The sequence below is a fragment of the Ursus arctos genome, unplaced genomic scaffold (assembly GCF_023065955.2).
Source record: "Ursus arctos isolate Adak ecotype North America unplaced genomic scaffold, UrsArc2.0 scaffold_19, whole genome shotgun sequence".
In the NCBI taxonomy this organism is placed as follows: domain Eukaryota; kingdom Metazoa; phylum Chordata; class Mammalia; order Carnivora; family Ursidae; genus Ursus; species Ursus arctos.
Genome location: NW_026622863.1, coordinates 14,868,992 through 14,892,042, shown reverse-complemented (window position 1 = coordinate 14,892,042; position 23,051 = coordinate 14,868,992). Strand labels below are relative to the sequence as shown.

Sequence of the window (23,051 nt, the reverse complement as noted above, 5' to 3'; positions counted from 1 at the left end):
TCTCCAAATCCAAAGTGGTACCACTTCTAGTCTCTTGCCTCCAAGCTGGGTCTTCAGGCCACCCAGAACCCAGTCTGGGTGAGTGGAAGGAGGGCTGGCCGGCCTGGCCTGGTGTTCCCACCCCTCCTAGACATGTACTGCGTGTGGGAAGCTGGGATGCCCTTTCTCACTGTGCATGAATGTCCAGTAAATTCTGCGTTTTCTCTGCCTCACCTCAGCAGGGCCAACCCTGGTCTCCTGCCCCACTTGCCTCTGGTCTGTGGAGGGCAGTCACCCCTCACTCTTCCTCTGAGCTCTGCCCCTCCCAGGGCCACTGGGAAGGAACCCTGTAGAACTGGGAATAAGGTCTCTTCAGCATGGAGGGCAAGTGCCCTAATAGCAGCGTGGACTCACTCCTGTCCCCCGCAGCCCCTCCAGCCTTAGGCTCCAGCCCAGGGCCCCTGACAAAGGAGGCCACACTTGCCGGCTGTACAATTTAATCAGTGCAGAGTATTTACAGAAAGAACTGTATGGGGGTGGACACTGCCCTCCACCCCTCATCCCTTGGCTGGCTCTCCGGGTCTGAGGACGGAGCGGGGAGCAAGCCGCCGGAGCCTGCTCCAGGCCAGCCCATGGGATGCCTCTCCCTCCAAGGGTCTCAGGGGTCTGGGTGGCGAACCCACTTGCTCAGGGCTGAGGGGAAGCAGAGGGGAAGGAGCCGGCTGTACAGTACCATTTCCACAGCAGCCTTGCCTCCTGCTTACTTTGGGAAGGAAAAGAAGGAGGAGGCATCCCGGCCCTTGGGGCTGAGCCAAGGAGAAGGGGAGTCTCCAGACCACAGTGGCTCCTTTGGGGGCTCCACAGCCGCATCCCACAAGTCTGCATGAGGGGATGAGCTGCTGGCCTCTCTCCACCAGTGTCCCTCTTCCCAGAGCCCTGGTGGACAGGGAGCTAGAGGGGAGGAACCCGCAAGCCTGGTGCATGGTGGGCTGTGGGCACCCAGCAGCACCCTGTCTTCCTGGGACAGCTAGGAGCCAGGCAGCTGGTGCCTGAGGTTGGTGGGGTTCCGAGACCCCTGAGGATGGTGGTGTGGGTGAGGGAGAGTGGGAGGAAGCCCAGGGAAGGAGCCCAGGGTGGTCATAGCTCAGAGAGGGGTGGACGGGGGCTGGAAGCCCAGCCTGGGGGGTGAGGCCCCTAGGTGGAGGGGCCTTGGCAGACCCCCTTTGGTCCTTGGTAAGGCAGGCCCAGGGCCTCTTCTGCAGAGAGGGGAGGAGGTGTGGGCTCAAGGGGTATGTGGGAGCTGGGGACTATGGGCCGCTCGGCTGGCCAGGGCCAGAGTAGGCGTCTTAGGCATGAGAAGCTGGGTAAGGGGTTGAGAGGGGTGGGTGGGGAAGGAATCAAAACTCCACATGACTCATGGCCAGTAGGCCACCTCACCCTTCTGTCCCCTGTGGCCTGGGGCTGCCCCTGGGTGAAAGCTCTTCCCAAGGCAGAGATCCAGGTGGGTGGAGACCAGTCAGGCCCCACCAGTCTCCAAAGCCAGCTCAGGCTGAGGAGGGCCCGGAGCGGGAAGGAGCCTCAGAAACCCTTTAGCCACTTTCCAGCTGGGCCTTCTGACCCTCTGCTCCTCTGGCTGTGGCCAAGCCGGAGGTGTTGTTGGGCGGGGGGCTCACTCCCTGTCCGGAGCAGAACTACATTTAGAAAGCTCTAACCCCTGCTGAGGGACCGCTGCTCCTGGTCGCAAAGTAGAAACAAATACTCAATTAGTGTGCAAAAAAAAAAAACAACCACCCAAACCTGGGCATAAATAAACAATGGGGCAGGGCTGGCAGGGATGTCAGAGGGCCCGGAGGGGCCCCCACCCAGGGGCTGAGGGAGCCCCGGGAGGCTCTGGCCGGGCGCCCCCAGGAGCCGTCTGAGAACACAGGCCCCGCCAGCCCCGGCGCCCGTAGCACCGAGAGGAGCAGGAGAGCGGCGGCGGGTCAGACCCACTCCTGCAGGGAGCGCTTGCAGTAGAGCAGCACGCGGGGCGCGCCCTTGCGCTGCATCTGCACCAGGGCGTAGGTGAGGCCCAGCACGCAGAGCAGCAGCAGCAGCGGCGGCACCAGCACCAGCACCATGTTCCCCGTCCGCGCGACCTCCTCCAGCTGCACCACCACGCGGCTGCCCCCGTCCTCGTCTGTCCCCTCGCCGCCGCCCCCGCCGGCCTCTCGGCCCTCCTCGCCCTCCTCGCTGTCCCCGCCCGCCCCGGGCTCTGCATCCCCGTCAGGGTTGAAGGGCGGACGGGCCACATCGGGCCATCGGGGTCCCGTGTCCACGTGCTCTTGGCAGCCCATGAAGTCCCGCAGGATGGATTTGGGGTAGCCTGGCTCCATCCGCAGGCGGTCATTGTCAAACTTCCAGTACTTGGTGCCCTTGTAGAAGTACGTGTAGGCTGCGGAGGGCAAGCAGGGATGCGTGCTGTCAGGCCGCAGACCCTCAAAGAAGACCAGGACATGCTGAAGGCGCCCGGCGTTAAAATACCCCCCTTCTCACCTGCTGGCCTGAGCACTTTCAAATCGGCCCTCTCTCAACATACAGGAGCCAGACCGGGCTCAAAGAGGGGCGGGTTGGGGTCAAGGGCCTGACTATGCTTCCAGCGCTTCCTGGCTGGGCTGCCATTGACTGGGACGGTGCACGGAAGGGTCTTGCAGCCCGCTGGGCCCGCGGTGACACTCAGGGGGCCCTGCTACCCTGTCCCAGGATTGGCTCCACCCCACACCAGAGAGGCCGGTGTTTTACTCAAGGCCGCACAGCTACCCTGCAGCTTGGGCTGGAACAGAGCCCAACGCTGCCTTGGACAGCCTCTGCGGCCTTGGGCACCTTGCCCACGTCCCATCAGCCCCAGGAAGGGTCAAGTCTGAACTATGGGTGAGTCTTTACTCTGCTGGACACACTGAGATCAGAGTGATGCCATCATACACAGACATACAGAGATGCACGTGACTGCCTAAGCCCCGGCAAAGCCAGCAGGGTCTACCTTGAGCCCAAAGACCCAGAACCTGAGAACCAAGACTAATGGTTTTTCTTAAGGTCGCCAGAGACCCCACTGGAGAAATAAAAGCCACAGCTCCCTGTTGCCCAGTTATAGTGACAGAGGTCAAGCTTCCTTTCCAGGCGGGAAAGTGGGCACACTGGGAGGACCCTTGCCCCCCATCGCCCTGGGCCAAGCTCACCGCCCTCGGGCTTCAGGCTCCCTCTGGGCTGCCCAGGCCTAGCTGGACTCTGCAGGGAGCAAGGCCGTCCCAAGTGCCAGCTCTGGACACAGGCAGACCTGGGCTGGACTCGACTCCCCAACTCCCTTGCGATGGGACTTGGGGCCCTTTACTCAAACTCTCTGATTTAGTTTGTCTGTAAAAAGAGGATGGAGACAATGCAGGAAGGATCGGAGAGTCATGCTCTGGAAGCCCCCAGCCCAGGGCCTGACACAGCGGTGTCCCCCATACCTGCCATCGCAATCCTGGTGAATCCAGGGGGGGGGGGTTGGTGAGTGCTAGGCAGACTGCAGGGGGTTGGCCCGGGTACCTGCATCGTTGCTCAGGAAGGCCCCTTTGGGGGAGGTAGGGATCCCTTGCCAGACACTGATGGGCTTGGGGTAGCCGGGGTCTCCACGCTGTGTCTCCTCATTGAAACGCCAGTACCTGTGACAGAAGCACTGGGCTGTGGGTTCTCTCTGGGTAGGAGAGGTTGGACTGGAGCATTCTCCCTTTGGGGAAGGGGTTGCTCACCTGTCCTCTTGGAAGAAGAAGGTGTGGCCTGTGGGTTCCCACCAGATGGCTGTGTCGATGCGGTCGTAGGGGATGCCCAGGCCATAGCTGGTCAGTGGCTGAGGGTAGCCGGGCTCCAGGTTCGCTTCTCGGAAGAGCCAGTAGCGGTCACCTGTAGGAGTGGGAGGTGGATGAGGATGGGCCTGGGGCTGGGAGGGGTACATAGGGGGGGTACAGGGAATCTGACCTTGGGCCCACAAATCTGTTCACACCCACGGCCACACTCATCACACACACACACACACACACACACATTCTCTCTCACCACACATACACAGAATCATACATACCCTTGCACGCAGGACAGGCACTGACCCCTATACACACCCAAGACAACACACAACACAACTCACTTGCATGTCATACACACTTGGCACTCATGGGCACCTGCGACATACTCACTGACACATGTACAAGTCACTCACTCACACTTACATATATACCACGCAGGCACACTATATATGGCCTGCATTCCCACGTAAACATCCACCCCACCCCCAAACACAGTTCTTTTTTTTTTTTTTTTTTTTTAAGATTTTATTTATTTGACAGAGAGACAGCCAGCGAGAGAGGGAACACAGTCACGGGGAGTGGGAGAGAAAGAAGCAGGCTCCCAACAGAGGAGCCTGATGTGGGGCTCAATCCCAGGACTCTGGGATCACGCCCTGAGCCGAAGGCAGAGGCTTAACGACTGAGCCACCCAGGTGCCCCTTGGTTTTTACAGTTCTTGTACATAGAGAGGAAAGAGGCGGAGCCCTGCCTGGTCTCTGGGCCCGGGGCGGGGGGGGGGGCTTTTCGCTGGGTTCAGGCCAGCGGGGGGCTGGGGATACGGTTGATCTGTCACGGGGTACTGCCCTTGAGGCCCTCCCCAGGGGGGCAGAACCCAGAGGGAGGCCTGGTGGTAGGGAGCTTCATTGTCCCTGCAGGCCAACCCCAGAAATCCTGCCCGAGTGGGCTCGGGAGATCTGTTCTTATGAGGAGGGGCTGCCGGAGGCACAAGAGGCAAGGAAGGAGGGAACCAATGCGGAGCCCCTGTGCTGCAGAGGACGGACAGTGGCCTCCAATCAGAGCAGCCTCTGGCCCCCAGGGGCTCGGGTGTCTCCTGGTTTCTGTCTACATCCCGCACCCCTGCCTTGACTCGTCTCCCCCCACAGTGGGCAATAGGATACTACATGCAATGTAGCCCTTTGCTCTCCTCCCTCAGGCCCGCTGGGTCAGAGGCCAGATCAGAGGATAGGGCAGGAAGGCTTCCCAGGCCTCCCACCTACCCCTACTTACCTTTAAAAAAGACAAAACGTCCATCTTGGCGCTCGTAGGCAGCACTGATGTCACTGGGCAGACCACGCCAGAAGTGCCCGATGGGCATGGGATAGTTGTCCAGGACACGGTTGTGCCGAACCCGCCAGAACCAGCGGCCCTGGGGAGGGTGTGGGTGTGAGTGGGCAGGGTAGGCCTCATCCTGGGAAAGGCCCCTCTTCGATCCACCCCTTCCCAGGTCAGGGAGATCGGAGGGGTAGCTCAGAAGCCCAGGGTGGCCCGGGGAGGGAGCCCTGGGCGGGGCATAGGCCCCTGCACGTCTGTGTCACCCTGGCCAAGCCCGTTGTCCCTCAGGCTGGTTTCTTCTTGGTCTAGGGTCTGATGGCTCCCCAGAAGCTGCTCAGTGAGGGAGGGCCGGGGATGCCTGGGCAACCAGGTGGGGAAAGGGTCCAGGAGTGGGATGTGGGGCTTGCTCTCCTGCTCTGAGACGGGGCCAAGGGGCTAGGGGAGGCATGGGTGGGGGCCAGACCTTGAACACGAACATCTCCCCACGCAGCATGGCTACTGTGTCAAAGTCCCCGTCGCAGATGTTGGGGCCGTACTGGTCAGGCCGTTCCGTGGCTCGGGGCTGGGCTGGGGGGCCTGGCTTTGGGGGCCGCTCTGGCTTCCCACCTGGGGGTGGTGGCTGGGGGGGCCTGGGGGGCCGATGGTCTGGCCGGCCCGGTCGCCGGGGAGTCACAGTAGGGAGAGGCCGGGTGGGCTGTGGCTGGCCATCCGGGGTGCCTGCAGAGTGGGGTGGGGGGGAGTGGGAAGTCAGCAGATAGCCCCAGAACCCAGCCAGGATGCCAGGTTCTCCTACTCAGAACCGGGGGACCCTGGGGCCCCCAGCCTGGAGGGTCATGTGCCTCGGTGGTAGGCCTAACCAGGTGCAAGTCCCCGTCTGTCCCTAGCAGACCCTTCCCCCACGTGGGCCATCATCCTCAGGACCTCCATCCTCCTCCATACAGCCCCCTCCTCGACCTCCCCACACTGGACGTGGGTCACTGTGCCCCTGAGTCTGCTCCTGCCTCCACGTTCCCTTGGGGACATTCCCCTCAGGACACTAGCCTGCTTCAGTGTACCAGGAAGTAGTGGGCACATGCAGAGGAAAGAACGTGGCTCTGGGACCACTGCCGAGGGCCCATCTCATTGCCAGGTTGCCGGGGATACAGTAAGGGAATGTCTGTCATGTGTCCAGCAGGGCAGGTACCGCCAGCTCTAACAAGGGGCTCAGTGGGGCACTGAGCACAGGCCCTGACCCACAGAACTGGTCCTCAGGAGACCTTACCACTGGAGACCTTCTCGGGTGGGGCCTGGGTGGAGGGGGCACCACCTGCCTCAAAGCCACCGGGCAGTGATAAGCCAACAACACTCACTGGAGAGGCTGGGACAGGCTTGGGTTGGGAGCGAGAGTGGGAAGAACGGGGTCTGGGACCCCAGGGGCATGCCTAGTTTAATAAGAATACCACTGACCCTGAGGAGGAAAGGAGGGGTCACTGGGGGGCTTTGGGGACCCCAGCCTGGAGCCACCATGAGGGCCCCGGGCAAGGGCCAGGCCCTGGAGTCAGCCAACCCTGGGTGTGATTTCTAGCACCATCAGTTACTCAGTGATGTGGACAAGTCACTAATCCTCTCTGGGCCCGTTTCCTCATCTACAAAACTGGTACCTATGCCTCGTTGGGCTGGGAGTTGAGAGCCGGCGTGCAGAGCTTCCCGGCCGTACCCATGCTGCCTGCTCACCGTACAGCTGCTGGATGCCCCGGAGGTCGTCCTCGGGCAGCTGGAAGGTGTCCGTGTCCATCCACTGGTAGAATGGCGCCATGATGGCGCTGGGGTTGCTAGAGTGCTCCAGCCCTAAGGCGTGGCCCAGCTCATGCACTGCCACCAGGAAAAGGCTGTTCCCTGCAGTGGGGGCGGGTGGCACAGTCAGCTCTGGCCTGGCCCAGGCTCTGGACCCCCAAGGCCCTGTGGGCTGAGGCTATCAGAGAGCTGGCCCTTCTGCCAATCTTAGAAGAGGCTGAGCTGCTCTGACTGCTGTGCCTCAAGCTTCCCTACCTGGGAAATGGGTATGATGATCCCTTCCCTTCCCTATCACCCTTTGGAGATCACGGGACAAAAGACTGAGATGGAGGGTCAGTGCTCCAGAGAAATGTGCAGGGGAAACTCTCCCCTCCCAACCGCGTAGCTACTGAACCGGCTCAGAGGGCGATGCCCACCACCGGCTCTGCCTCCCCTGCCCTGCCCTGGCCAGGTGTCCTCACCATGCAGGTCTGTGCTGGAGAAGGTCCAGGGCTCATCTGCATCGAAATGGGTATCCCCGCCCAGACCAGGGCCAGGGAAATAGGCATGGGCCAGAAAGCCCCCTGTGCCATCAAATGGTGAGCTGTCGCCATGGAAACCAGAGGCAAAGAGTACCATGATGTCGGCCTCCTTCTGCCGCCTCAACCGGATGTCCTCATAGGGCACCTCCTGGAAGACCAGGGGCGTGGCCTGCTCCCACACACGGAAGGCCCTTCGCACTGCCTCCAGCGAGTGGTACCATCCCAGCTTCTCTGTGTAGTTCTGGATGCTGCGGGTGGGCAGGGAGACAGGGAGTAAACCCAGGGCCTACTGGGTTCCACCGCCCACTGCTAGCACCCACTGGATGGGGGTGAAGACACGTGGTCCCAAGAGACACGCTAAGATCTGAGCTGGTTCACAGACAGTGCCCGTCAATACCAACCATTCATTTACTCTGATGTGAGTTTGAAAAAGAGAACTAACACGTCAAACCTGGGAGTTCACGAGGATATCACTAAATAAGGTTGCACGGTGCCCAGTTAGCTTAAATAAGAAAACCATGAAGCAAATAAAAGAACAGGTGCCGTGTAGCTAAGAGAAAGAACTAGAGGGTTTGGAGACAAATGGCTGAGGTTTAGGAAACATGGGCCAAGCAGTTCTGGTTATTGGACTGCAGGGTCAGTCTGTCCTGAGTTCAAGGCCAGGCTCTGACATGATCTACATGACCTTGGGCAAGCGACTTCGTCTTTCTGTATTTTAGTTTTCTGCATCTGTAAAATGGGAAAAGGACAGTCGTGCTCTCATCCTGAGGAGCTGGGAGGAGAACATGAATAAGCTCATGGAGAACACGGGCCCTGAGTCTTCATGTGATAAAGGCAGGAGGAGGCCTGGTATTGCCCACATAAATCAGACTAAGCTTCTGTGTGCTGGACAGATCTCCTCCATTAAAAGCTGGCTGGGCCATGACTTCGCTCTGGGGGCCTGGGGTCTAAGTGGCCGCAGGAGCCGCTCTTCCTTGGGAGACAGAGCTGAGGGTGGGGCCATGGCTGGACTAAAACAGGAAGGGGAGCCCTTGGGGACTACCACGTGGCTCAGGGCTTGGCGGGGGGGGGGGGTTCCTCGCCAAAGGAGGAGGGTGCCTGGACCAGGGTTTTTGCAGGCGACTTGCTGCCTGCCCACTTGACAGATGCCTGGATTCCAACACCTTGCTACCCTCCCTATCCCTTAGGTGCCTGAAGCTCTGTGTGCCAGGCGCTGCGGAGGCCCCCAGCTGTGCAGCCATCCCCCAGCCGCTGGCGGGTGGGGTGGGGAACCGGGAGGGAAGGAGGACAGAGCGGAAGCAGCTCCAAGGGTCCTGACCTTCGCCGGGGGAAGACTGCCTAGAATGCAGGGCTGATCTTGTCAGCGTGGGAGTGGGTCGGATGGTCTATGCTGGGCGCCCTGGGGTGGGCTTCTGGGAAAGGAAGCCTTCCAGACAAGCCCACTGGGAAGCCTGAGGACTCAGCCTGAGTAGGGAGAGAAGCGGGCAGTCTCTGGCCGACACTGTGGGAGGGCTGCTGCCCTGGAGAGCCACAGTCCCTACCTGAAGGTCAGGTGGTGGTTGGTCCACTTCCTCCCCGTGAGGGCATAGCGTTTCCGCCGCCGTCGCAGGTTGGCTTTCACGTGCACCCCAAACTGGTCCGGCACCCCGCAGCGGGGTCGCTTCATCCACCTGGGTCACCGGCACAGAGGGGTAAGCCCAGAGGCTTCCTCCCTATGCCTGCCCACTTTGGCCCTGCCTCTTCCAGGCAGTCCACCTTCTTCCACCCTTTTGCCTTTGGCCTCCAGCTGTCCTCTGTATGGGTGCAGTGGGGGTGGGAGACTCTCTGAACTTCAGTTTCCTCATCAGAAAAACAGACATGTTGACCTCAGGCTGGAAGACCAAGTGCCCAGCATGGGCTCCACAAAAGTGAGCCCCCTTTCACCGGTATCACCCAGGAATGGGAGAGTTACTCCTGAGGCCCTCTGTCCATGTTATGTTATGCTCAGTGCATGCTCAAGGATGTGACTTTGGGTCCCATCACCTCTGTCAGATTCAGCGCAGAGCTGAGGCCTAGCGAGGATGTCCCAGCCAGGGCCCCGCGTGCTACTTCTCCCCATCCCCGTGCCTGTGGCAGACATCACTAATCACTCCCATGCTCCTTGTGCCCAGCCAGATTCGTCTCCGGAGCTTTCTCGACCTTAAGCTTCTGGCAGCCACTCCCAGCCAATCAGAGCTAGCAGGGAAGACCAGACCATTTGCCATTTCTTATCTAGGCTACTCTATTCTGGAAACTCCACCTGCCAAACCCCTGTCAGAGCAGGCCAGAAGGAGGGCAGGTGCCAGTGGGGTCTGGGAAGGGCCCGACGGAGGGACTCACGCCTTGGTTTCTTCGTCAAGCACGCCCGTGACGGGAATCCCATAGAAGCGCTGCATCTCAGCCAGGGCCGAGGCCAGGATCTGCGCGGAGCGCATGGTGGACATGTGGCGGCTCGGCTGCGGCAGGTAGCCGTAGAGCCTCAGCCAGTTCTGCAAAGGAGAGGCCGCCCCTGGGTCAGCATGTCTGGCACTGCTACCTCTGAACACACGCAGCCTGCATCCCACCACTGCCCGCGATGGCCACCATCGCCCTGTCGGGGCCGCCACCCCCTCCTGCTGCAGTGGCCGTGTGAGCGTCTGTACTGCTCTCTCGGCTTCCACCTCCTACGGTCTGTTCTCACACAAGAGCCAGAACAAAAGGCCTTTACAAGTCAGGTCTGGTCAATCTTCCACTTCTGCTCAGAATCCTCCAAAAACGTCCCAGCTCAGAGGAAAAGCTGTCTTACAGGAGCTGCCAGGCCCTCACTACCTGCCCCTGCCTCAGCCCTCACTCCTCCCACCCACCCCCAGCCGGTCACACTCCTGCCTCTGGGCCTTTGCACTTACTGTTCCTGCTGCCCAAGCACACTCTCTCTCAGACCTATCTCTATGGCTCCCACCCCCCACTTCCCTCAGTCTCTGCTTTCACCTCACCTTACTGGAGGGGTGTTCTCTGACAATACAATGTTAAAAGACGACCCCCACCTGCGCACCCTGCCTCCCCTCTTGTCCTTCCCTGAACTCGTCATCTAACACCTATTTCACTTCGGTGTTTGTTGTCTTCCCCATTAGGATGGAGACTGTCCATGAGCACAGTCCACAGTAGCTGTCTTTATCATCGTACTGGCTGCTCCAGGGTAGACCCCCTACCACTCCTGGCAGACCGCTGGGGACCCTGAGGGGTTCTCACCAAGGAGGAAAACCAGCCCCTTGGTGCTGCTCCACTGCACATCGTAAGCCTCCTGGAGGAAGAGCGGAGGGATTTGGGCAGCCCACCCGGGCCCAGTAGGGTGGGACAGGAGGCCTGAAGTTCAGTCCCTGCTTTGCCACAAATGCTTTGTTCTCACCGGGCCTGAGTTTTCTCAGGGAACAATGGGGCAGCCCTGGGAAAAGCAGCTGGCACACAACGGGGGTGCCTGTCCCCTTCCAGAGCTTGCTGGGCGAGTCTTCTCCATCTGTCCATCCAGTCACCCACTCCCCTCCTGCCAAGTGTGTCTGTGGTGCCCTCTCTGTGCTAGACACCGTGCGAGCTGGAGGCTACGGAGGGCCCCGGGACAGGTGTGCTTCCTTCCAGGGGCTTCCAGGCTCCCTGGGGAGACCAGGCGTTCCCACAGAGGGAGGGACTCACGCCTGCAGGTTTGTGAGCAGACATGGCTGTCACAGTCACAAATGGAGGATGGGATCCCCGATGAGCCAAGCTGAATTGTGCCGTGACAGCACGGTGACTGCCAAGAGAGGCTGCTGGTGAGCACAGAGGCCATGGACTGCTATGGGCTCTGGCTGCATGGAAGTGTGTTTTGTACCTTTCCTGGCCCGCCCTGGCTCTCCAGGGCTCCCAGAGTGAGGGCACCTGAGGCCTGCTCTCTGGGAGGCTCTGGAAGGTTAAGGCTGCACATCAAAGTCCCATAAGGCAGGATGATGGCCAGGTATGGTGGTTGCCATTGACCAACAGCCCTGTGTCAGCTGGCCAGGGCCACGCCCATGTCTGTCTGCCACCAGCATCACAACCAACTCCCCAAAGATTTGCCCCCTCAATGCCATCGCCAGCCCCCGGCATGGCTGGGCGGCCCACACAGCCGGCTCAGCGGTGCCCAGGTGGCCGCTGGAGGGAGGGGCTGTTCAGCCAAAGAGGGTGACATGGACGGATGCCTGGCCGCAGCTTCCAGGCCTCCCGGGCCCTGGGAAACAGCCACCAAACGAGCAGGCAGAGACAGGGAGCTGGGAAACAGCCATCAGCTCCGGTGACAGGGCTGGGGACAGATTCTGGCCCGGCCACTTGCGAGCTGTGGCCGCGTGCCTCCTGTGCTTTAGGCATCATCAGACTCAATTGTTTTTTTGTTGTTGTTTTGTTTTTCAGAAGACAAGACCACCAAGTTTTTATTTATTCAAAGGGACATTTCCAGGTACATAAAGAGGCTACAAGTTAGTGCTGTTTAAAAAAAAAAATCAAACGTCTACTCATCAAGGCCGCATTTAAGGAAAACCACGTCAGATGGCAAAGGAGGCAGGAGACGACCACAGAGCCCCGGCCATTCAGAGGGGCCTTTCTGTCACGGAGCAGCTCCCTTCCCCTGGGACAGCAGGCCACGGTGGCTGGAGCAGCAGAGCTGGAGGCGCTGGGAGGGGTCAACAGGCCACCGGCCCGGGGCACTGACCCCCAGGAGGCACCGGGGAGGAGGAGCTTGCAGAGGTAAAATCCCACTTACAGGGCGGGCTGGACCCGGACCGGCCTCATACATGGGTTTCCCTGAGGATTCGATGGGGAGGCCACACCACTGGGTGGCAATGTGCCAGGTAGGGAAGGGTGCTCAATAAATGTATCATTAATGACGGAGGCCTGTCTGGTTGTCCCTGGAACCGCAGCCTTTTGCCTCTCCTGAGAGAGTGGAAGAAGGGTCCAGGCTCCAACAGGGCCTGAATGCCTGGCAGCCTCAGCAGCAAGGGGAGGCAGGAGTGCCCTGCACTACCCCCCCCCGCCCCCATCCCTCTGGCCCAGGGCTCCTTCCCTGTTCTTCCCAAGCACGGGAAACCTCTCCTGAGGCTCTGTGCGCGTGGAAGGGCAGGGTGGGAAGTCCAGTGCCCGTAATGGGCAGTTTCCTAAAGAAGCTGGGAGAGAGAGAAGGCGGGGCGGTGATACTAGGCCAGCTCTGACAGTGAGGCGGGGGGAGGTGGAGCTGCCTGCTGACGGAGGAGGGCGCCTCTACATCACCTATTTGCATAAGGTAAAAATATCTCAGGGAGCGCAATCACAGGCCACCAAGGGGCTGATTAGCGGTGTCTGCAGTGACAGCGGGAGGGCAGGCAGGGGAGGCTCAGGCTGGGGCCCTGGGGAGAGAAAGGGAGGGGAGCTGGGCCTGTCTGCAGTGAAGAGCTCCAGAGCCCAGCAGAGCCGACGGGGCTGAGAGGCCCTTCACTCCTGGGGGCAGCTCAGGGGCTGACGGGAAGGTCCCATGGGTGCCCGCGGACCCTCCTTCCCACAGACAAGCACCCTTGGGGTCTTAGGGAAGCCAGGCGCCTCCAACTCAGCATCAGCCAAACCTTGAGCCCTCAGTCTCCTGGTGACCAATGCCCTTGGCCAGGATGAGGATCCAGGCCAGGGAGCAATGGCACGTGAGGGAGGGGAGCAGATACTGGTCTAGGCCCAGAGCAACTGAGCCCCAGAGGATAGGGGGAACAAGCTGCTGGAGCCTGCCTGACTCTGGCAGACTTGTGCCCAGGGCTGACTGCCAAGTGCCCATCAGTCTACACCAACCGTAGGGCTGTGTGGGCTTTTCCTGTCCCCTGTGTCTGGGAGGATGTTTCTCTCCACCCTACTGCCACACTGAGTGTGACAAACCCAGGAGGTGAGGATGCAGAAGGAAAAGATCATGGGATTGGGGTGCACAGGTGTGTGACGGGGCTGCTTGCACCCTTGAAGTCCCAGCTTGCTGACGTGCTCTGCTGCCATGGGCCAAAAGGGGGTCGTGACTCCCAAGGTCATGATCAACCTCCCAGTCTTGAAGTTGGGGAGGGGCTGCTCCTACTGGTGACTGTAAACTCTGTCCTTTACGAAAGTAGCCTTCTTTTCTTCCTTGTTACCTAGAGTCTCGTAGGTGGGGTAAGCTAAGCAGGTGAAACTTTGTTTCTCACGTAGGGAAACTGAGGCACGGACAGGTCAGGAAGCTGCAAAATAGGGGGAGCTCCTCCATGAGAGCCACTGTCCAGTGGGAGGCAGGGAAGGTTCTGAAGAGAGCTCTAGGGACCATGCAGAGAGACCCCACGCACCCGGATTCTACCAGCCATTCTTTCCTGAGCTCCAGACCCCATCCCATAAGTATGTATAGATGTGGGGTGCCTGGATGGCTCAGTAGGTTAAGTGTCTGCCTTCCGCTCAGGTCATGAGCTCAGGGTCCTGGGATCAAGCCCCATTTGGGCTCCCTGCTCAGTAGGGAGTCTGGTTCTCCCTCTCCCTCTGCCCCTCCCCCATGCTTTCTCTCTCAAATAAAATCTTTTTAAAAAAAACTATGTATAGACGCTTCAGGTGAGGCTAGCCCCAGGTAAGGAACCATGGGGCCATCAGGAGTCTGAGGGGAGATTCCTGGCCCCCTGGCCCTTAGGAGAGGCCATAAACACAGTAGCAGAAGGCTGAGAACCCTGCGGTGGGCCAGGCAGTTTACTCTCATCATCCCATTCTATGCTCACAAGTACCCCATCCCCATTATACAGACAGTGAGGTTCAGAGAGGGCGATGGCCCCCCCACAGTCACACAGCTGTCTGGTTAGAACTGGAACCCACAAGCAGTGCTACTGGCCCAGGCCGCTTGTGAAGCAGCACCAGCTCCTCTTGGCCGGAGAGCACAGTACTGGGGGAGGGCATCTAATCCTCCCCACACCCTACCTCTCGGCTGGATCTGGGCGCCGGGCCATGTCAGCAAGGCTGCCCCCCAGAATTGCTGAGACAATGCCAAGGCAGGCCCACGGGGAGGGTGTGTCTGAGAAGGAGCCGCGGATCGATATTGTGCATTAAGCGGCTGTGGGGTGTGGGGGAGGGGGAGCGCCCCTGCTGCCACTGCAGCCAGCTCCTCTGGCCAGCTCCCCTGGCCTCAGATTGCTGGGGCCCCTCCACCAGCCCCCCCACCCCGGCCTTATCGGACCCTGTGCGATAAAGCAGGATCTCTGCAAGGCTCTGCTCTGCTGCTGTCACCCCAGCTCTTTCTGCAATCTACGCAGACCCTGGCAGAGTTGCCAGTCAGGCATAAAAGGCATCTTGTCAGGGCTGCCGGTGACGGACCCGGACCTTCCATGGTGTGAGGTCCTCATCGTGCTCGTCTCCCTTACTCTCAGTCTGTGGGCTCTTGGGAGCAGGCCAAGGCCTGGCCTGGCTCTGCACTCCCGGTCTTGGCCGGCACAGAGCCAGTGCTGAAAGAGATTTGTAGTCCTGGGAAGCCACAGCCCCTGCAGGCGCAGAGCATGCACCCCGTGCCCACTGGGCCCACCCTCTCCAGGGGGTCTGAGCCAGAAGCCCATTCACCAGCTAGGTGACCCAACCCAGCCCTAGACTCATCCAGCCTCAGTCTGGAGAGGACCTCGGGGCCGTCAAATCCAGCTGCCTCACTGAAGCTTCTGTGGACCATAGCTGGGCCCAGGGCTCTTCCAGCCTGCACCCCTGCAGAGATGGGGTGCCCACTGCCATCAAGGTAGCCCATTCTGTCTTTGGGCTTCAATAACTGTTGGAAAGCTGCTTGTCAGGCTGAGCAGAAATCTGCCTCCCAGGGACACCTGCCCCTCGGTCCCGACTGCTTGTCCGCATAACAGGCCTTAGGGTGATGGAGGGGGCTAATTAAGCTTCTCTGCGCCCCCTGTTCCTTCCTTGCAAAGCAGAGTCAATATTATCACTCCCTTCCTGTCACACAGGGATGATAGCACAGATGACACAGACCAAGGCCAGTGAGGAGAGGGGTCACCAAGCCAGGCCCCCTGTCCTTGGTGGATCTTTTACCTTTCCAGGCAGCACGGTCCATACTTTAGCAGTTCCAGAAGAACTCGTTTGCTTATTTGGGGCTCAAGCTGCCCTCCCCTCACTATGTGAAAGTTACAGCTGAGGAAGGGGCTCTGGGTAGCAGGGAGAGTAGGAGGGGTGGGGAATGTCCAGCCAGGGAAGCTGGAAGGAGGTGGTTGCCTGAGTTCCTGGGTTCCTTTACCCTGCCCCCTCTGGGCCTGCTCCTGCAATCCTTAACCTGGAGGGAAAAACAGACCGGTCCTTTGGCCAGTGGGCGGGGTGAAAGTGTCCTGTTTGCTAGTGGTTTCGGGGCTGGCTGAGAGCCAGGCCTTGAGGCCTCACCTGCAAACTCTCTGGTAGGTGTTATCAGTGTTGATAGGGCTGCTCATGGAGCAAAGCCTGGGTGGCTGGATAGGTGGGGGGACGGCCGAGGGCAGCTCTGGCCCCACCTCTACAACCTCTCCACCTGGATCTTCACAGAATGGCACCTCGAAGCCTTTTGCCCAGCATGTGGGCTGGGAGCTCAGCTCCAAGCCAGACCAACTGGGGTTCATCCCAGCTCTGCCACCTCTTGGCTGGGGAATTAGGACAACTTCTCTGATCCCCCAGTCTCAGTTTCCTCTTCTGTACAATGGGGTCATGATAGCCCCTCCACTTGCAGAGTTAACGCCAGGATCAAATGGGAAACATACAAAACCCCCGTGCGCGGTGCCTAGGATATAACCAAGCGTGCTGAAGGTGCTCAACAATGACAGCGCATCCTCACTGGGCCCCACGTGAGGACCGCCGGGCATGGTGTTCGGCATTTTACACATAAACGCGCTGAATCTCCCAGTAACTCCATCCAGGAGATGCTATTACGATTCTCATTCTGTAGACAGGGAAACAGGTCAGAGAGGTTTCATGACTTGCCCAACAGCAAATGCCACTTGCTGCTGTCACTGTGTTCGGCCACCATTTTGCAAGCACTTCCTAAGTCCCTAGTGCCAAGCTCCTAAATGCTCAATGTGAAACTGGGCTCTCACCCCTCTGGGGTGGCAGGCAGTCCTGGGAGGGCAAGGTAGTTCTCAGGGCTAAGGGCCAGCCCTGGAAAGCTGCTCCATACCCTGGCCTCCAGGCTCTGGCAGCTCGACCACCGGATGGCAGTAGGATGGGACACATCTCTACAGGCTGGATGATGGCCGGCATCCTCATCTGGGGGTGCTAGGTCCTCATCTGCCTGTCCACATGTCAGAGACTGAGTTGGGTCTTCTTGCTCATTTCCTGCTGTTCCCACGAGGGAAGTGGGATCTGGTAAGAGGCACCCTTCCTCGTCCCTGATCCAAGCCCAGCCTGTATACCTAAGCTGTTCCTACCTGGGGATGCAACATCTGGGCTCTCTCCCCCAAAGGGCCCGGTCCACCGCCACTAGTCTCCAGGCATCCCTGGAACTGGTGTCCTTCTGGGGAGCAGCCTCATGGGAGCCCTGACTCATGGGGGCTCCTCCAACTAGAAGGCACCTGGGGGTGCACCTATGTGCATGGCCCCAGGTCCTCACATTCATCTGTGGGGTCCTCCCAGGACACTGTGTGGGGGACAGCATCCGAGCAGACAGCTCCCGGCCCCTCTGCTTCTGCTGCCTCAGAGACCACATCTCCGAAAGCAGAGATGGCCATGGGGCTTGGTCCCCGCCTGAGTTGCCAGCTATGCAAGCCACGTCAACCTTGGGATGATATGGAAGATGTCTAATGTCTTAGTCTGTCTGGGCCACAATAACAAAAATATCACAAACTGGGCAGCTTATAACATGCATGGCTCACCATTCTGGAGGCTGGCTGTCCAAGATGAGGGTGGCAGCATGCCCGGGTTCTGGGGAGGGCTCTCTTCTGGGGTGTGGACTGCCTACCTCTTGCTGTGCCCTCATATGGTGGAAGGGGCAAGGGAGCTTTCTCGGGCTGCTTTTATAAGGGCACCAAGCTCATTCAAGAGGGCTCCATTCTCATGACCTAATCGCCTCTCAAAGGCCTCCCGCCTAATACCATTGCCTCAGGAGTCAGGTTTCAACCTATGAATTTGGGGGAGTATGCCAAATTCAGTCTAGAGCACCAACTATAATCAGAAGTGGGGGGCAGTGGCGACCACAGCAACCCCCACAGCTGGCCTCAGGCAGACGTCAAAATCCCAGCTGGGCAGGGGAGGCACAAAGGGGCCAGAACCCAGCGCTCAGAGGGGCACGGCTGTCCCAGGCTGCCATTGAGCTGGCCTCAGCACAGGCCGTGAGCACTGGGGGTCTGGAGAAAGTCTCCTGTGGGGGATCTGGGTGTGTTTCTAGGTCGTTTCTTCTGCTCCTTGGGGTGGGACAAAGGTAGGCATTTTCGTCCAGGGGTCAGAATGGGCGGGTCAGCCAGTTACGCTGTTCAGACAAGCACACACCGGGCTGTTGTGTGCACAGAGGCAGTGGACTGACTGGACCGTGGGGCGGCCCCAGCACTGGGACCTGGCAGAGGACTGAGCGTGCAGGGCAGGGCCCAATGGGATGCCAGGTCCCTAGCCGTGCCGATCAGCCCAGTTCTGTCTGGGTTTTGAAAGAGACTGAGAGGAGTGGTCTGTTGAGTAGTTAGAGAAAGGACTGAAAAGCAGAGACAGGAGGGAGGAGAGAAGACGCAGCTTCTGCAGGTTCCTGATGACAAGGCCCTCGCATGAACCCCTTTTCCTTGACAGGGGACACAGGGAACCTCTGCACCTTCTGCTCCACATTTAAGAAAGGGTACAAAAGGAGAGCACCCTTGGGGCCCCCAGGGGCCAGCATAGCAGTGGGAGCAGAGACTGGACACTGGAAGCCTGCGGCTTCAGCCTGCCAGTCAGATCTGAAGGTCAAAATCAGAATTCAAGTTGGCCCGCACCCCTTTTTTGCTCATTCTGCTCAGCCACCACCTAAGGGCAAGGAAGATGTGCGAGAGTCTCTACGTCGGTGTACCTGGGTGTGTCCACATTTTAGTGGCCCTGGTACCACACCTGTGAACTCTGGCAGCTGAGTCACCTCCATGGGGTGGGGCTAAGAGCCTGAAGTTGTGCCTAAAAGGAGGGGGTATGTGGGGGCGGGGGACACCAGAGATTCTCTGGTGAACAGGGAAGGCACTTAAGCAGGCTAGTAGGGGCTGCAGCCAGAAACAGCAGGACAGAGAGCAGAAGAAGGTGGGGGCTGGACTCTCAGGGCAGGGAGTCCAGGAGCTGCCGCTGGCACCTCAGTCCAGCAGGACGTGGGTCTACGGACATCCAGGGGAGCCAGTGGACAGGGCAGAGTTGCTCAGTGGCAGCTCCCCCAAGGAAGACAGCCTACTCCAGGCAGGGACCTGGCAGATGGCAGGTGGCAGCCGGCTCCTAGCACATGCCACCCACAGGGCTTCCTGATTCCTAGTCTGGTCAAACTCCTATGGTTTCTGTCCTGGGAGGGGGAGAGGGAAGCGAGAGAGGCTGGCCTTGACTCAGTTGTCAGGCTGCTCGGAGAAGGTCCCAGCCATGGCCCGACTTGAAGTCTGGAGCTATGGGGGTTCTGGGGTGAGGGCCAGGCCCAGGAGTCTCTGATGCTGGTCCTCAGCTAGCACAGGCCTGGGGACACATCTCCCATGACCTGCTGGCAAATGGGCTGGTTGCTGAAGCCATTTGACTTCTTAGGCCCAGATCTGGATAGACTTGACAGACTCCAAAGAACAACCTGTACCCCAAAGCCAACTGTAGTTGCTGGGACAGTCCACCTGTCTCTAGCCCTCTGTCTACCTTGTCTTCCAACATCAACGGTCCTTCTGCCTTCCAGAGTCTCTTCCAACAATGCCCAACCCAGGTTTCCCCCCAGGAGACAGGCTGCAGGCCAGTCACAGATCTCTAGCCAGAGCCACCACAGGCTAGGGCCCTGATCTGCAGGTACTCAGGGCTGACAGTACAGGCCCTGGGCTATGGGCACTCCCTCAGCTGGGAGAGGAGGGGGTGATGAAGGAGCAGAAGCAAAGGAAAGAGAGTAAAGCCCCTCCAACCACAGGTCCCAGCGCCCCAGCTCCCGGCCATTCAGAATGCCAATTCACCACCATGGCCACCAAATTCCAGCTTGATCCATAACTGCTTCCTGTGCAGAGATGCCTTTCTTTCTCTCCTTCTTTCTTTTTTTTTAGATTTATTTATTTGAGAGAGAAAGAAAGAGAGAAGAGAGAGAACATGAGAGGGGGGAGGGTCAGAGGGAGAAGCAGACTCCCTGCTCAGCTGGGACTCCAGAATCATGACCTGAGCCCCAAGGCCATCGCTTAACCAACTGAGCCACCCAGGCGCTCCAGGAGATGCCATTCTTAAATAGACTGTAAACTCCTCAAGGGTGGGTCTGTGACTTGGAATCATTGGGTCCTCCACTCCAGAGCAGCAGGTGGGCCTAACAGGCACTCTCTACCCAGTACCTGGATGGGAGTCCCCATCAGCAGGAGCTCCCTATAAGCCCCTGCCTGACTGACTCTGTGAAAGGGGGGGCAGCTGGACTGGGCATGGGCTGGGCTCCCACTCCACCTCCAGCCAAGGCCTGGCTCCCCACAGCTTTCCCTGGCCAGGCCAGGGAGGGAGCGCAGAGCAGGTGGGGAACTGGCTGGGAGGTGTAACTTGAGCCGGGAGGAATTCCCTGCCCTTCCTCCATGCTTTTATTAAAGTAGGGCGGGGAAGGGCAGGCTTCCATCGGAAAAATCTCCCAGGCTGCGGGGGGAGGTGGGGAAGCCGCCGGGGGGCTGGGAGGGAGCACTGGCCCGGCTGCAAATAGAAGCTCGGGCTGCGGGAAGCTCCAGGCCGACCCAAGGGCACCGAGGCCCGAGCCTACCGGGGTCTGCACTGAGGCGCGTCTCTCTTCCCACCCCCTCACTCCTGCCCAGTCCACCCTGCTCCTAGTCTGGGGCAGGGAGTCGGGTTTTAGAAGTCTGGAGAGAACGGACCCAGCTTTTGCTGGGGCAACGGAGCTGGTACCCTCACTGTCCGTGCTCGGGAGGACTGCGCTGGGCGACCCCGTGGAGCCCGCGTGTGGTGGTGGGGCTGCTAGCTGTACCCCACTGTATGCCCAGGAGGCCGAGCCTGGTCACTCGCGGGACCGATCCAGAGACGGAGCTCCGGAGAGACGTCAGGAGGGCTCCTAATAAAAACACGTTCGGAGTCTGCCCTCTCCGACCCAGGCCTCGGCGTAGGGGCGCTAGTGGAAGGAAGTGCCGTGGGGAGACAGGGTCTCTCTTGGACCCACCTGACCGTGGGGCGGCTTCCGCGCAAGAGCCCAAGGAAGTCGCCAAAGCGTCCCCGCGATCCGAGACTACTGTCTCGGAGGTTTGAATTCCTTCCCCCGTCTCGGCCCGCCGCGCGCTCGGCTCGCCGTCACCCAGACCAGAGGCTACCGAGGCAGGAGCGCTGCCCGCTCCGCCCGTGGGCCCCCCAGGGCAGCCCCCTCCCCACTCGCAGAGAACGTCACGGCGCGCCCGCAGGGCTCTCGAGGAATCAGCCGCGCGGGGAGAGGGAAGGAGGGGAGCGAGTGCTGGGGGCAATAGAAGCGACTCCCGGGACCCGGGCTGGGGCGGATCAGTGCCCAGGGCACGGCCGCAAGGATAGAATGGGCGCTAGTCCTACACCCTCCAGGATTTGGGATGAGGTGCGCCGCAGAGGGCGAGCTGGGGAGGGGCAGCTAGCCTGGCCCCATTCTTCCCCGCCCCCTATCTCTCGGACCGGAGCTCGTCTCCGCGCCCTCCACCCCTCGCCCCAGGCCGCGGGCGTAGCTCCCTCCCGCCCACCCCTCAAGCCCCTAGCCCGCAGCGGAGGGGCCGGGCGGGGTCCTTACCTCGGCGTTGACTTCTGCGTCCTCCGCCGCCGCGCCGCGGCCCAGGAAGCCCAGAAGCACCAGGAGCAGCGGCAGCAGTCGCGGCCGCGCCGCCGCCTCCCGGCCGCCGAAAACACTGCCCGCCCAGCCCGGCCGTCCGGGAGCGCTCCGGTCGCTGCCCATGTTCTCGGCGCCTAGCCCGGCCGGCCGCGGTGCACGCAGGGCTCGCCCGCTGGCGGGCGCCCGGGCCCCGCACGCGGCTCGGAAACTTGCGACGCTCCCTGGCTCCCCGCCCGGGGGGCGCGCGGCAGACCTCTCGGTCCTTGTCCCCGTCGGAGCCGCTTAGGTCCCCTCGGCAAATTCCCACGCCCGAGGAGAAGCCGGCAGGGCAGGTCCGGGCGCGCGGAGCCGGCCCGCGGGGGAGGTGGCCGGCCGGAGCCGCCCGCTGCGGGGTCCCGCAGCCTCGGCGCCCGGGGCCCGGCTCCCGAAAGCTAGCGCAACTCCTGAGCCTTTGTCTGGCTCAGCGCTCCGGCCGCCCGGTCCCGCGGCGTCCCCCGCGCGCCCAGCTCCCTCTGTCCATGCCCGGGGCCGGGTGTTGCTCAGAGCGCGCGCCTCCCGCCCGGGGACTCTGCTAGCCCCGCGCCCGCCCGGGCCCGGGTCCCCGCGCAGTCCCGGGAGGAGGCGCAGGGAGCCGCTCGGAGCGAGTGAGCGAGCCAGGGAGCCGGCGCCCGACGTCCCCGGCGAGTTCGGCGCAGCTCGGGGCGCTCCCAGCCCTCCTCCCCTTGCTCGCCTCTTAAAGGGCCAGTGCTCTCTGCGAGCGCTGGCCCGGGCGGGGGCCAGGGGCGGTACCTCGGCGGGAGGGCTTCTCGGTAGCAGGTGCCGGCGGTGGAGTCCGACCGGGCGGCCTTTTTACTCTTCCCAGAAGGAGGGAATCCTTCCCAGCCCGCCCCGTCACCCCCTCCTTACTTGTGGAGAGCGAGTTTGACACCCCCCCTTCCTAGCAACCCCCTAGGGAGGGAGGGAGCAAGGAGGAAGAAAGACTGTTCTTTCTCCCACCTGGCGGGTGTGTAGGGATACTAAGGTAGCGGAAGGCAGGAAGGGGGGCTGAGGAAAGAGGGACCCAAGTGTCCTGTCTTAGGGGAAAAGAAAGATAAAAATCTAGCGGCTTGTTGGCCCCAGGAGCCTTTTCAAAAGCCTCAGGGTGTCGTTGGTCCTTGAGTGGCCCTCCTCAGTCGCCCACTGAGGTTGGGCAGCTTGCGTGGGCAAAGGCACAGGTTTCAGACAGAGGTAGTTGCACTTTTCGTCACTTACCTGCCGCCTCCAGGTCCTTATCTGGAATGTGGGGCAAACGGTGGCTGAGGGTTAGGTATGCCGCTGTCTCCACACTGTAACTGTCCAAGCAGAGGACACTGTTTTGTGCAAGTGAAATGTAACAATGTGGTTCCACCAGGTGATGGGCCAGTGGGCAAAACTTCCACAGAGCGGAGCTGAAAGTGCTAGATTTAACCCTATCGTGGGAGCAGCTTAAGATCCGCCTGCAGGGACGCAGACTGCCTGGGGTGGCCAGGGGCCTTGGTCTAAAGTCCACAGAGGCTACGATTCCAGATCAAGGGCAGTGCTGGCCCCACAGACTGGCTCCAGGGTCATGAGGTGATGACCTGGTGGGGAGAGCAGCAGGGTGGAGACCTTCCCTCCTCTCTGCCACTTCCCAGCACCGGGAATGGGAACTTTCCTACCTGAGGGCGGGTTTCTCTAGAGTAAACCCTGGGGTGGCCCAGCCCAACTGACCTCCCGGATATGGGCAGAAATCCA

The 23,051-nt window shown here is 60.6% G+C and overlaps 1 protein-coding gene across 2 annotated transcripts; it reads right to left on the bottom strand.

Annotated features, from left to right (window-relative positions):
- Positions 1-459: 459 nt before the first annotated feature.
- On the bottom strand, positions 460-23,051 carry MMP15 (matrix metallopeptidase 15). 2 transcript variants are annotated; one of them, XM_044382417.3, is made up of 10 exons: positions 22,551-23,051; positions 9,761-9,909; positions 8,944-9,072; positions 7,343-7,650; positions 6,822-6,983; positions 5,572-5,825; positions 5,064-5,202; positions 3,747-3,897; positions 3,544-3,659; positions 460-2,413 (listed from the first exon to the last, which is right to left on the bottom strand). In XM_044382417.3, the coding sequence occupies exons 2-10, from the start codon at positions 9,862-9,864 to the stop codon at positions 1,962-1,964; spliced, it is 1,815 nt and encodes a 604-aa protein (XP_044238352.3). In that variant the 5' UTR covers positions 9,865-9,909; positions 22,551-23,051; the 3' UTR covers positions 460-1,961. The 2 variants fall into 2 exon arrangements, with proteins under 2 accessions (XP_044238352.3, XP_026350653.3); XM_026494868.4 differs by lacking the exon at positions 22,551-23,051 and adding an exon at positions 21,261-21,996.